At 46.2% G+C, this 15078-nt stretch overlaps 1 protein-coding gene across 3 annotated transcripts in view; it reads left to right on the top strand.

Moving 5' to 3' along the window:
- The window catches only part of LOC140424335 (echinoderm microtubule-associated protein-like 6), a 755202-nt gene that overhangs the window by 82728 nt on the left and 657396 nt on the right, over window positions 1–15078 (top strand). For all 3 annotated transcript variants that reach the window (XM_072507857.1, XM_072507856.1, XM_072507859.1), the window contains exon 3: window positions 8732–8830. In XM_072507857.1, the coding sequence (XP_072363958.1) occupies window positions 8732–8830 (99 nt within the window). The remainder of the gene's footprint in view (window positions 1–8731; window positions 8831–15078) is intronic.

The following is a 15078-nucleotide window of genomic DNA, read 5'->3' as shown; positions in this document are numbered from 1 at the left end:
AATTGCTTCACAGCTCCAGGGTCCCAGGTTCGATTCCCGGCTGGGTCACTGTCTGTGCGGAGTCTGCACATCCTCCCCGTGTGTGCGTGGGTTTCCTCCGGGTGCTCCGGTTTCCTCCCACAGTCCAAAGATGTGCAGGTTAGGTGGATTGGCCATGATAAATTGCCCTTAGTGTCCAAAATTGCCCTTAGTGTTGGGTGGGGTTACTGGGTTATGGGGATAGGGTGGAGGTGTTGAGCTTGGGTGGGGTGCTCTTTCCAAGAGCTGGTGCAGACTCGATGGGCCGAATGGCCTCCTTCTGCACTGTAAATTCTAAAAATTCTATGAGTACCCAATTATTATTTTTTCCAATTAAGGGGCAATTTAGCCTGGCCAATCCACCTAACCTGCACATCTTTGTATTGTGGGGGTGAGACCCATGCTGACACGGGGAGAATGTACAAACTCCACATGGACAGTGACCCAGGGCTGGGATTCGAACCCGGGTCCTCAGCGCCGTAGGCAGCAATGCTAACCACTGCGCCACGTGCCACCCCTAGTCATATGCTATTCATGACCAGAATGTTGATGTGTGAATATGAAAGGCTGACACCATGGTCACATGACAGGGAGACAGTTTATGATGTAAGAGACTTTTTAACTGACACTCGGGTGGAATTTTTCCAAAATCAGGCAGAGTGTCAGGTTCAGACTGAAAACCGTGGTGTATCTCTCCAGATTCACAGCTGAGTTTTCACTCCAGATTTTCTGGTTTGCACTTCACTCTGGTGGGGTGGGGCCTGATGAGGCCGGCAAGGTTTGCTTCACAGAGATCGGAGTGTCATCTTTAAAGGTGATGGCCCGATCTGCGATTAAAAATAAACTCCCTCCCCATGGCCACAGAGGACCACCCTACGGACATTGGGATGAGCCCCCCCAACCCACTACGCTGGTATCAAGGCACTCCTTCCCCACCCACCACGCACGTATTGGGGTTACCCCCCCCCCAATCCACTCACATGTACGTACCAGGGAATTCCACCCACCATGCAAGTATTGGTGCATTCCCCTCACGGGGGGTTGGCAAGGGGGGGTGGGGCAGGAGGGCTGTGAGGGACAGTGTTGGAGTAGGAGAGGGGCCACGGATGGAGAAGGGCTGGTTCAGGGCGTAATTAATGGGGACAGAATCGGTAGGGGAGGGTGGCGGCTATAGAGGGGAGTAGAGGCGCAAATCTCTGGTAAGGTTCGTAACATGGAATGTATGGGGGCTAAATGGGCCGGTGAAGAGGTCTCGGGTCTCAAGAGCTTGACGGCGGGGGTGATCTTCCAGAGAAATCCCGAGAGTACGGACAGGGAAGGGGGAGATAGTGATGGAGCCGGGGAAGATAAATGAGGTGTTAAGGGAGTACTGTGAGAAAATGTATAGGGCCGATCGGGGGATGCGCAAGGGGATATGGGGCGGTTTTTGGACGAGCTGGAATTTCCACGGCTGGATGAGGAAAGGAAGCAGGTGCTAGAGGAGCCTTTAAGGTTAAGAGAGGTAATGGAAAGCATAAAAGGGATGAAGTCGGGAAAGGCCCTGGGGCAACTAGAGAGGCAAAGGCCACCACATCGGCCTTCCTTCCCTCTATCAGCTCCGGCATTTTCTATATCCCAAAAATTGCTACCATAGGGCCCAGCCTTTTACCCCCACAATCGTTGCTAGCAACCCGAACATTGTAGAAGCCACACACCCGCTCCCAATATCTCTCGAACTTCTCACAACCCTAGAACATATGCACGTGATTTGCTGGTCGGCCACACTTCTCACACTTGTCTGCCATGCCCTGAAAGAATCCACTCATCCTCGCCTGAGTCACGTGCACCCTGTGTGTACCAGCTTAAACTGTATCAAACTCCTCGCACACAAGATGGTTGAATCCACCCTGCACATCTCCTCACTCCACACTCCCCATCCTATCTTCCCCCCCCCCCCCCCCCCCAATCCCTTACTCCCATTTTTCCTTGATCCTCACCACTTGCACTCCCCCTGCCACCTGTGTATGTCCACGAGCCTAACCTTCCTTCCATGTCCAGGAGCAGTTTCCAGAAGTTTCCCTACCACTGAGGTCAAACTGACTGGTTGTCTTTGCTGGCTTTAATTTTGTATGCCTTTTTGAACAAGGATGCAACATTCACAATTCCCCAGTCCTCTGGCACCACCCTGAGCCTAAGCAATACTGGAAGATTATCATTAATGCCTTTGCAATTTTCACACTCACTTCCCTCCGTACCCTTGGATGAAACACATTTGGTCCTGGTACCATATCTATTTTAAGTAAAGATAAGCCTTTCCAACACCGCCACCTCCTTCATTGTAAATTCTTCTGGTGTACCAGTTACCTACTCTCCCATTTTGGCCTGGGTACCACCTTCTTCCTTTGTAAAGATGCAAAGTATTTGTTTACTACCTCTGCTATTTCTCCTGCCTCCACGTGCAAGTCTCCATCTTTATGCCTAATCGACCCGACTCTCTACCACCGTTTTATTAGTTACATGCAGATGGAAGACCTTGCAATTTCCTTTCATGTGAGCTGCTGCTCCCTTTTCGGCCTCCCTCCTTGCTTTTCTTTTTAGTTTTTCGCCTCCCTTTTGGTTCTTCGATATACAGGCTGATTCTCCATTGTATTTTCTGTCAGACACCGGTGTACTTGCACTTTTTCCTTTTCATTTTCACCTCTATCTCTCTTGACATCCAGGGTGCTATAGATGCTAATGAAGACATGAAGGAAAATGAATGAAGGATAAAAGCAATGAGAATGAAAATAGCTGAAATAATAAACAACTGCTTTAAACAATGGAGGTTAGAGTAAAAAGCTAATTTAAATGGAGGAAGAAAGTATAAATTCTTTATTTCAACTTAATTTTTCTCCTCTTTCTTTTCTGCCACTGATTCATTTGTATTATTTATTTGTTTATATAGTTTATTTCCAACTGGGACCAGCAACCTTCCGGAATTTTGCCCAAGATGCCTTTTTATGTATGAGACTCAGTGCTAAGCGTTTGCAGTCTTTTCAACTCCCCATCCCTGCTAATAGTTATCAGAAGTAAATCTGGTTCTCTGCTCAACTAATATTTTTAGATTTTCCAATTGTGGTGAAAGGATAGCGATCAGCAGCACATGCAATATGTTTTCCTTGAGTCAATTCTAGTCAGTTTCTTCACTGATGCCAGGTCCAAACCTTAGGAGCACTTGATGGGAACGCAGGACAGGCATGTGCCAGTAAAAAGGAAGGACAAGAAAGGCAAGATTCGGGAACCATGGATGACCAGGGAAATTGAGAATCTTGTCAAAAAGAAAATAGATGCATATGTGAGGTACAGGGAACTAAAAACAGTTGAAGCACTTGTGGAATACAGGGAAAGTATAAAAGAGCTCAAGCAGGGTGTTAGGAGGGAAAAAAGGGATCACAAAATTACAGACAGGATTAAAGAGAATCCCAAGACATTTTATATGTATATTAGGAATAAGAGGGTAGAGAGAGAAAGAGTTGGTCCTCTCAAGGACAAAGGAGGGAAATTATGTGTAGAACCAGAGGAAGTAGGTGAGGCCCTTAATGAGTATTTTGCATCGGTATTCACAAAGGAGAGGGACACGTTGATTGGTGGTGTCTCAGAGGGATATGTAAACACTTTAGAACAGGTCGTTATTACGAGGGAGTAAGTGTTAGGTGTGTTAAAAAGCATTAAGGTAGACAAATCCCCAGGGCCAGATGGCATCTAGCCCAGATTACTGAGGGAGACAAGAGATGAAATCGCTGGGTCTCTAACAGAAATCTTTGTGTCCTCGTCGTTGGCCACAGGTGAGATCCCAGAGGATTGGAGGATAGCCAATGTTGTACCGTTATTTAAGAAGGGCTGCAAGGATAATCCGGGTAATTATAGTCAGTGATGGTGAAATTGTTGGAAAAGATTCTCAGAAATAGGACCTATGCACATTTGGAAGTAAATGGTCTTATTCATGACACACAGCATGGTGTTGTACGAGGGAGGTCATGTCTCACTAATTTAATTGAATGATTGACGGGGGAAGGGCTGTGGATGTTGTCTACATGGACGTTAGTAAAGCATTTGATAAGGTCCCTCATGGCAGGCTGGTGCAAAAGATTAAATCACATGGGGTCAGGGGTGAACTAGCTGGATAGATCCAGAACTGGCTTGGCCATGGAAGAGCAGTGGAAGGGTGTTTTTCCGAATGGAGGTCTGTAATGAGTGGTGTTCCGCAGGGATCAGTAATGGGACCTCTGCTCTTTGTAGTGTATATATATATATATATATAAATGACTTGAAGAAAATGTAGTGCGGATGATACTAAGATTGCAGGAGTTACGGATAGTGAAGATGATTGTCAGAGAATACAATAGGATGTAGATAGGCTGCAAAATTGGGCAGAGAATGGCAGATGGAATTTAACCTGGACAAATGTGAAGTGATGCATTTTGGTAGATCCAATTCAGGTGGGAGCTATAAAATAAATGGCAGAACCATCAGGAGCTTAGAGACACAAGAGTGATCTGGGCGTGCAGGTCCACAGATCCTTTAAAGTGGCAGCACAGGTGGAAATGGTAGTAAAGAAAGCATATGGCATGCTTGCCTTCATAGGACGGGGTATCAAGTATAAAAGCTCGCAAATTATGTTACAATTATATAGAATGTTGGTTCGGCCACATTTGGAATGCTGTGTCCAATTCTGGTCACCGCACTACCAGAAGGACGTGGAGGATTTAGAGAGAGTACAGAAAACGTTGACCAGGATGTTGCCTGGTATGGAGGGCATTAGCTATGAGGAGAGATTGAATAATCTGGGATTGTTCTCCCTAGAGAGATGGAGGCTGAGGGGTGTCCTAATAGACGTTTATAAAATTATTAGGGGTGTAGATAGGGTGAACAGTTGGAGACTTTTTCCCAGGGCGGAAATGACAATTACAAGGGGGCACAAGTTCAAGGTGAGGGAGATTAGGTTCAATGGAGATGTGCGGGGCATGTTTTTTACACAAGAGGGTGGTAGTGGCCTGGAATGTACTGACAAGTGAGGTGGTTGAAGCAGATACGTTAGCAACCGTTAAGACTTATCTGGATAGGCACATGAACAGACTGGGTATAGAAGGATACAGGTGGTTGGTCTAGATAGGCCACGTGATTGGCACAGGCTTGGAGGGCTGAAGGGCCTGTTCTTGTGCTGTATTCTTTTTTCTTAGAATATACTTATATGCAAATAAACAAATGAGGAGCTTGTCTCACCCACACAACCGCTCAATCCTTCTCCATTCAGTAAGAGCATTTCTGCTCTATTTGCAACCTCAACTCCACATTCCTCTCTCACCAATGCCCTGCACAACTGAAACATAAGTTCCCTATTTTTCTAATAAATTCCCTTCACAATAAATTTATTAAATTTCCTAATTACTTGCTGTACCTGTATACCAGCCTTTTATTATCCATGCACAAGGACAGCCAGAGCTCCCTTGCAGCTCAGAGCCCTGTAATCGCTCATAATTTAGATAATACGTTTTTGTTATTCTACCCTCCAAAATGGACAATTTCACATTTGCCCACATTATACTCTATTTACCAGATTTCTGCCCAGTCACTTTGTCCTTTTGTAGCCTGCTTACTTCCTCTTGACAGTTCACTTTCCTACCAATCTTGGTCATCAGCAAATGTAGCAACCATACCTTCAGTCCCTTCATCCAAGTAAATTGTAAATTTATGTAAGGGCCCAGCCCAGCACTGATCCCTGTGGCATTTGTCCCAACCTGCCAACCAGAAAAAGACCCATTTATGCCACTTTCTGCACTGAGCTTTTATTTTCTGTAGTAACCTTTGATGTGCTACCTTATTAAATGCCTTCTGGAAATCAAGTACAGTACATCCACCAGTTCCCCATTATCCATGGCTCATGTGACTCCTTAAAAGTACTCCAATAAATTGGTTAAACATGATTACTCTTTCACAAAACCACATTGACTCTGCCTCATAGCCTTGAATGTTTCCAAATGCCCTTCTGTAACACATTTAATAGTGGCTTCTAACATTTTCTTTATGATAGAAGTTAGGTTAACTGGCCTGTAGTTTCCTGCTTTCGGTCTCTTTCCCCCCCCCCTTTAGAACATAGAACAATACAGCGCAGAACAGGCCCTTCAGCCCACAATGTTGCACCGAAACAAAAGCCATCTAACCTACACTATACCATTATCATCCATATGTTTATCCAATAAACCTTTAAATGCCCTCAATGTTGGAGAGTTCACTACTGTAGCAGGTAGGGCATTCCACGGCCTCACTACTCTTTGCATAAAAAACCTACCTCTGACCTCTGTCCTATATCTATTACCCCTCAGTTTAAAGCTATGTCCCCTCGTGCCAGCCATTTCCATGGAGCGGGAGAAGGCTCTCACTGTCCACCCTATCCAACCCCCTGATCATTTTGTATGCCTCTATTAAGTCTCCTCTTAACCTTCTTCTCTCCAACGAAAACAACCTCAAGTCCATCAGCCTTTCCTCATAAGATTTTCCCTCCATACCAGGCAACATCCTGGTAAATCTCCTCTGCACCCGCTCCAAAGCCTCCACGTCCTTCCTATAATGCGGTGACCAGAACTGTACGCAATACTCCAAATGCGACCGTACCAGAGTTCTGTACAGCTGCAACATGACCTCCCGACTCCGGAACTCAATCCCTCTACCAATAAAGGCCAACACTCCATAGGCCTTCTTCACAACCCTATCAACCTGGGTGGCAACTTTCAGGGATCTATGTACATGGACACCTAGATCCCTCTGCTCATCCACACTTTCAAGAACTTTTCCATTAGCCAAATATTCCGCATTCCTGTTATTCCTTCCAAAGTGAATCACCTCACACTTCTCAACATTAAACTCCATTTGCCACCTCTCAGCCCAGCTCTGCAGCTTATCTATATCCCTCTGTAACCGGCTACATCCTTCCACACTATCGACAACACCACCGACTTTAGTATCGTCTGCAAATTTACTCACCCACCCTTCTGCGCCTTCCTCTAGGTCATTGATAAAAATGACAAACAGCAACGGCCCCAGAACAGATCCTTGTGGTACTCCACTTGTGACTGTACTCCGTTCTGAACATTTCCCATCAACCACCACCCTCTGTCTTCTTTCAGCTAACCAATTTCTGATCCACATCTCTAAATCACCCTCAATCCCCAGCCTCCGTATTTTCTGCAATAGCCTACCGTGGGGAACCTTATCAAACGCTTTGCTGAAATCCATATACACCACATCAACTGCTCTACCCTCATCTACCTGTTCAGTCACCTTCTCAAAGAACTCAATAAGGTTTGTGAGGCATGACCTACCCTTCACAAAGCCATGCTGACTATCCCTGATCATATTATTCCTATCTAGATGATTATAAATCTTGTCTCTTATAATCCCCTCCAAGACTTTACCTACTACAGACGTGAGGCTCACCGGTCTATAGTTGCCGGGGTTGTCTCTGCTCCCCTTTTTGAACAAAGGGACCACATTTGCTGTCCTCCAGTCCTCTGGCACTATTCCTGTAGCCAATGATGACATAAAAATCAAAGCCAAAGGTCCAGCAATCTCTTCCCTGGCCTCCCAGAGAATCCTAGGATAAATCCCATCAGGTCCCAGGGACTTATCTATTTTCAGCCTGTCCAGAATTGCCAACACCTCTTCCCTACGTACCTCAATGCCATCTATTCTATTAGCCTGGGGCTCAGCATTCTCCTCCACAACATTATCTTTTTCCTTTATTTTTGAATAGTTACGTTTGCTATCTTCCAATCTAATGAAACCTTTCCTGAATATAAGGAATATTTGAAACTTGAAACAAATGCAGCAACTATCTCATTAGCCACCTTATTCAAGACTTTAGGTGAAGTCCATTTGGACCTGGGATTTGTCAACCTGTCAAACCAACAAGTTGCTCAATGCCACTTACCTGTTGACTTTGATTTTCCTGAGTTCCTCCCTGCCTTTCGTTTCCTGATTTACATTCTGGGATGTTACTTGTGCCTTCTATTATAAACAATTATGCAAAATACCTGTTTAATTCATTCGCCATAGCCCTTCTTTCCATTATCAATTTTCCAGACGCACTTTCTATCAGACCAGTACTAACTTTTTAAACTATATTCATATTTAATTACCTATAGAAACTCATAATATTCGTCTTTATATTACTAGCTAGATTTCCCTTGTACTCTAGTTTTTCGCTCCTTATCGATCCTTTTGTCATTCTTTGATCTTTTTATTCTTTCCAATCTTCTGACCTATCACTCATCTTTGCGCAATTACATGCCTTTTCTTTTAGCTGAGAACCCACTCCCTAGCAACACTACGTGGAAGAAGATGGCTCACTGGCACCTTCTCAAGGGCAGTTAGGGATGGACAAAGAAAGTCGACTGTGCCAGTAATAACCACATCCGATGAATGAATAAAAAAAGTCACTCTGTAAATGCATTTGAAATCCAAAGTAAACTATTGAATATGGTTCACTCGTGGTTAATGGCTTTTGTAATTAGAAAAACAAATCTCCCATATACCTCTCGGGGCTGCAACAACTAACAATTCTGGAAGTGTAGAATATTTGAAGTATAAGATCACTTATCTGTTGTGAAATTGAAAAATAACTTTGGAGAGGGCTTATGGGAAATGCAAATATTTTGTTTATTTAAATAATGAAATAATTGATCAAATTTTCTCTCAGCGCTTGGCCTCCATAGGACTGGATGCTAAAAATACAGTCTGCATCTGGGATTGGAAAAAAGGGAAAGTGCTAGCAACGGCAACTGGTCACTCAGACAGGGTAAGTATGCATCCAGAGTCATGCGAAATGCTGAAGGTCAATGAAAGTGCATGGTGTGTTCAGCTATAATATACACTCTTATGTATGTCATTTCTTTTCATGTATTAATATCGGATAATACTGTGAAATTTGAAATGATTTGAAATGACATTGAGGCCTGAAAACCGATGCGCAAAATATTGCTGATTACCCTGTTAATAAAGAAGGTGAATGCCTGCATTTAATGACTAGAATTTGCACAAGATGCTATCTAGGACAGCTGTTTTCTCAGGACGACAACTTATCTGAATCTTTTATTTAAAGTAATATGTAACAAAATGAAATAATTTGTCAGAATTGAAGTTGCATACTCCAGTTCATGGAGCAAATGGGGGCAGTGGACCCATGGAGAGCCAGACAGCCGACGGGAAGGGGCTACTCGTTCTACTCGCATGTTCATAAAGTATACTCCAGGATTGATTTCTTTATCTTGAGCAGGGACTGTGTAGAGGAGGTAAAGAATATGGAACACCCTGCAGTCACTATTTTGGACCATGCCCCACACTGGGTGGACCTGCAGGTCGGTGGGGCGAATTACCAACGCCCGCAATGGAGGTTAGACGTAGGATTGTTGTCTGAGGAGGGGATATGTGAGAGACTGCGGAAGTGTATGCAAAATTACTTGCAGGTGAACAATACGGGGGAGGTTTCAGCAGCGACCCTATGGGAGGCGCTGAAGGCAGTAGTGAGGGGGAAGCTGATTTCAATTCGGGCTCTCAGGCATAGGGCGGACATAGCAGAAATGGGTAGATTGGTTAAGGAGATTCACCGGATAGACGAGGAGCATGCGGGGTCCCCGGGAGGACCTACCCGGGGAAAGACGGAGACTGCAGGCGGAACTGGGGGTGCTATCCACGAGTAGGGCCGTGGAACAACTTAGGAAGGCAAGGGGAGTGGTGTATGAGCATGGGGAGAAGGCCAGCAGATTGCTAGCACAGCAACTCAGGAAGAGGGAGGCGGCCAGGGAAATACGTAGAGTGGTGGACGGGAAGGGGAGCAGAGTGGAGGACCCGTCAGGATTGAATAAGGTATTTCGGGACTTTTATAGTAAGCTTCACACTTCAGAACCCCCGAAGGAGCCGGAGGAGATGAAACGGTTCCTGGATGGACTAACCTTCCCAAAAGTAGGCGGGGGACTAGTGGACGGGCTGGGGACCCCGATTAGAGCGGAGGAGGTACTGGGGGGCCTAAAGGCCATGCAGTCGGGGAAAGCCCCAGGACCGGGTGGATACCCAGTAGAGTTTTACAAAACGTTCTCAGAGATAGTGGGACCGGTCCTGACTAGAGATTTTAAGGAGGCGGGGGACAGAGGGACTCTGCTGCCGCCGATGTCGTAAGCCACCATCTCGCTGATATTAAAGCGGGACAAGGACCCAGGATCCTGCGGGTCATACAGGCCAATCTCCCTGATAAATGTGGACGCCAAGCTCCTGGCCAAGGTCCTGGCGATTAGAATTGAGGACTATGTACCGGAGATGATTGGGGACGACCAAACAGGGTTTGTGAAAGGCAGGCAGCTGACAGCCAACTTGAGAAGATTGCTTAATGTGATTATGATGCTCCTGACGGGCAAGGAGGTGGAGGTAGTGGTGGAAATGGACGCTGAGAAGGCCTTCGACCGGGTGGAGTGGGACTACTTGTGGGAGGTACTCGGACGGTTTGGGTTCGGGGAGGGACTGGTTAATTGGGTCAGACTATTGTACCAGGCCCCAAAAGCTAGCGTAAGGACGAACAGGATAATGTCAGATTACTTCAGACTATATCGCAGGACCAGATAGGGATGCCCACTCTCCCCGTTGCTGTTCGCGCTGGCCATAGAACCGTTGGCGATTGCACTGAGAGCTGCAAAGGGGTGGAAGGGAATGACCCGGGGTGGTGGAGCACAGGGTCTCTCTCTGTGTGGATGATCTGCTCCTGTACATGTCGGACCCACTGACCGGGATGGAAAATATACTGGAAACATTGAAGAAGTTTGGCCGGTTCTCAGGGTACCAATTAAATATGGCCAAGAAAGAGATGTTTGTAGTGCAGGCAAGCGGCCAGGAGAATAGGCTGAAGGAGCTGCCATTTAAGCTGGTGGAGGAAAGTTTCCTGTACTTGGGGATACAGGTGGCACGAGACTGGGGCAGGTTACATAAGTTAAATTTGACTAGAGTGGTGGAACAAATGAAGAGGGAGTGTCGGAGATGGGACGCACTCCTGCTGTCACTTGCGGGGAGGGTGCAGACAGGAAAGATGACAATCCTCCCTAGATTCCTGTTCATCTTCCAGTGCCTCCCGATCTTCATCCCACGGTCCTTCTTCAAAAGGACCGGCAAAATCATCATGAGCTTTGTCTGGGCGGGAAAATCCCCGCGGGTGAGGAAGGCGATGCTTGAAAGGAGCCGCAGCGAGGGGGGATTGGCATTGCCGAATCTGATCAACTACTACTGGGCGGCTAACATAGCCATGATAAGGAAGTGGATGGTGGGTACTGGGTCTATCTGGGAGCAGGTGGAGGTGGCTTTGTGCAGGGGCACCAGTTTGGCAGCCCTGGTCAGGCTCCCCTACCGCTTGCGCCGGCCAGGTACTCCACCAGCCCGGTAGTGGGGCCAGCCCTGCGGATTTGGGGCCAGTGGAGAAAGCATGCAGGGGAGGTTGGTGCGTCGGTCTGGGCTGGGCTCCAATTTGTGATAACCATCGATTCGCCCCTGGGAATATGGATGGAGGGTTTCGAACATGGCGGCGGGTGGGGGTGAGGAGGGTAGGCGATATGTTCCTGGAGGGGAACTTTGCGAGTTTGAGGGAGTTGGCAGAGAATGCTGGGCTGGAAAGGGGAATTGACTAGGTACTTACAGGTGCGGGACTTTGTATGCAGACAGGTCCCAATCCTTCCCACGCCTCCCGCCAATAGGGATCCAGGACAGAATAGTCTCTAGAGGAGAAGGAGGAGAGGGTAGAGTCTTGGATATTTACAAGGTGCTCATGAAGGGAGAAGAGTCCCAGACGGAGGAACTGAAACTCAAAAGGGAGGAGGAGCTCGGCGGGGAGATGGAGGATGGGGTATGGGCGGAAGCCCTGAGTAGGGTAAACTCAACCGCAACATGTGCCAGGCTCCGCCTGATTCAGTTTAAGGTCGTTCATCGGGCCCACATGACGGTGGCTCGGATGAGCAAATTCTTTGGGGTAGAGGACAAGTGCGCGAGGACCAGCGAACCACGTTCACACGTTTTGGGCATGCCCTAAGCTTAGGGGGTACTGGGAGGAATTTGTGGGGGTCATGTCCCGGGTGCTGAAAACAAGGGTGGTGATGAGTCCAGAGGTGGCAATTTTCAGTGTTTCGGAAGACCCGGGAGTCCAGGGGGAGAAAGAGGCTGATGTTCTGGCCTTCGCTTCCCTGATAGCCCGGTGGCGAATACTGCTGGCATGGAGGGACTCAAAACCCCTGAAGACCGAACTATGGCTTTCGGACATGTCAGGTTTTCTGGGTATGGAAAAAATCAAGTTCGCCTTGAGGGGATCTGTATTGGGATTCGCCCGAAGGTGGCAACCATTCATCGACTTCTTCGCGGGGCGGGGCGGAGATTAGAGTAGAGTAGGAGGGATAAATAGGCGGGTAGTGTTTATGGGAGAGGAGCGGGTATGTGCATTATGGTTTGGTTGAAGTGTTGGTTTTTCGTTGATGTTTGCATATTTCTGTAATCTGTAACTGTTTACAATGCCAAAAAATACCTCTATAAAATTGTTTGTTACAAAAAAAGTTAAACATACTCCAAATAAACTGGGATGCAGTAAATCCAGTGTATTAGTTAAAACCGATGGGAACAAACTATCTGAAATGTTTTTTTGGGCTGGACTGAAGGAATTGTGATATTGAATCCCTATTTCATAACATTATTAATGGAATAATACAAATTTGACTGCTGTTTTCTGATCGATCATCTCATCAAGTCCTGTCATATACAAAGACAATTTTAAATATTTGCAGAATGAAAATTGCAGTAGGTGGTGTCCTCCTATTAGTCAGTTGTTTATTTCCTAAATATAATCCATAACTCTGCATCTTTCTTGGTTCTTAATATTTGATATATAAGCAGTATTAGGAATTTTTACCCTCCCATAAATATTCTTTGTTTGATGTTTTCCTCTTCCTCCCCAGAGATTTTCTGCTCCTCTATCAAAGGTGCTAAGTCATGTTGGTATCAAAGGTGCTAAGTCATGTTAGTGTGCAGTTCGCAGGTACCAGAAAACCTTGTATGAATGAGTGAGTCAAGCAGCAGTTCGAAGACTGCTTGATCTTGAGAGGGCATTACAGCCAAGATTATTCCTATCCTTGTAGCTACACCTATCCGTGTAGCTATAAGGAGAGGCCAGTGATTATAATTTGTCTTTTTAAGCCCACTCGTTGCACAAAACAACCTATGCAATAATGGACTGCACTTAATGAATCTCGTTTAAAAATGTTTGGTAAAAAAATAGTTCCTGAAGCCCAAACAATACCAGGAAAAACTGCAGAATATTTATCTATCCCACATCTTTATAATTCAGCTCAAGCATTCTGCCCTTCATCTCCAATAGCCTCAATAGCATTGGAATTATTTTGTGGAATACATCATAAAGTCTGCGCATATATACCTGTAATTACATTCTCAATCAAGTGTAATCCACTTCTGCATTCTTCGAGACCGAGACACTGAAGTTTCTGCATAATTATAGCCTTTACAGGAACCACTCCAAAGTAATTCCCAGCTTCTAATGGACTTTCCCCATTTCACTGAGGCGTAACATCCAGTGTTCGGCGAAAGTTGTTTTCCTCAACCTTCAGAGAATTGACTTTTAGCAGAAAGCCCCACTCCGATGATTCCTTCATGGGTCTAGTCAGGGTGAATCTTGCAGTGTCCTTAAATCTGTATGTTCCATCTTTCGACTGGAGGACGAGCTCCCACAAACATTCTGCCTGGTCGCAAACTGAGAACAGTCTTTTCCTCTGCTGTCCACAACAGCTGCTGTTTCCCTGTCTGTCTGTCTCTCACTGTTTCTCTCACTGTGTCCAGTGTTTCTCAATCAATCTAATTGAGAATCTGAGAGTTTAACTGTGGCAGAGTCAACTGCTCTGTCCTTTGTTTTCATGTGTTAAAATTGCCATGTGTATTTCAGTAGCACTTGACTTGGGGCCCCCTGGCTCCATGGTAACCAGGCTACACAGGCTTATCATCAAAACAAAATTACAGCAGGTCATATGTCCCTCTTCAGTACTTCATTTTATCTTGAATCAAAGAGACAATTTAAAACATAATCATCTTGGACTTGTGGTGGCAGCATGAGAGGAGAGGTTGCTCCATGAGAGGAGAGGTCGCTCACTTGGCAGCTCCTCATTTTAAAGTCCTTTTTGCCTGAGTTTTCTTGGAAATGAACATTTTTCATGCAGCGTACAGGATTCCTGAGCCATTCAAATGCCAAAATAAGGGAATAAACAACCCACAGAAGGAAATCCATTGACTGATTCAGAGGCATCACGCTGCTCCTCCGTGGAAATAATGGTGGTGGCTGCATCAGTGGAGGTGGCCTCCCTGATAACAGCAGAGATGCTCGCCAGTGTGCTGGCAAAGGAATTCAACACCCACTTTGACAAACAATGGAAGTTGATGGCAGAGCATTTGAGAAAGTCGTTTGAGGAAGCCTCCTGGGCCTTGTCCGGATGAAACTGGAAAAGGCGGCTGAGATGGTGAAAAAGCATGGCAAGAGGGTGTGGAGAAGGCACTGACGAGGCATGCTTCATTAAGAGCCGAGATGGTGGGGGTGGCGGCAGACGAAAATAAGAGATTGAAAGTCCAAGTTCTCGAGAATCGTTCGAAGAGGCAGAACCTCAGTCGTGGGGTTGCCAAAGGGGATGGAGGGCCCGTATCACACTGCGTATCCTTCACAGATGTTTGAGAAAACGATGGGGGGTTGGGGTTGGGTGGGGTGCGGTGTGATTTTGTGTACCCTCCACAGTTAGACATGGCCCATCGGACACTTTGTCAGAAACCTTGGCTGAACGACCCGCCACATGCAGTCATCGTTTGCTTCATAGTTTCCAAGAAAAGGAGCAGGTCCTGTAATAGGCCAAGAAACATTGAGAGTAGAAGTGGGAGGGCAATCTCGTGTGGGTCAATCAAGACTTGGGAGCTGAGTTGGCGAGGAAGTGGGCAGCCTTTTACAGGCTAAGGCTGTCTTTTACAAGAAAGGAA

The sequence above is a fragment of the Scyliorhinus torazame genome, chromosome 1 (assembly GCF_047496885.1).
Source record: "Scyliorhinus torazame isolate Kashiwa2021f chromosome 1, sScyTor2.1, whole genome shotgun sequence".
NCBI classification, from domain to species: domain Eukaryota; kingdom Metazoa; phylum Chordata; class Chondrichthyes; order Carcharhiniformes; family Scyliorhinidae; genus Scyliorhinus; species Scyliorhinus torazame.
The sequence above is the reverse complement of the archived record's forward strand: the minus strand, read 5'-3'. Positions and strand labels throughout refer to the sequence as shown.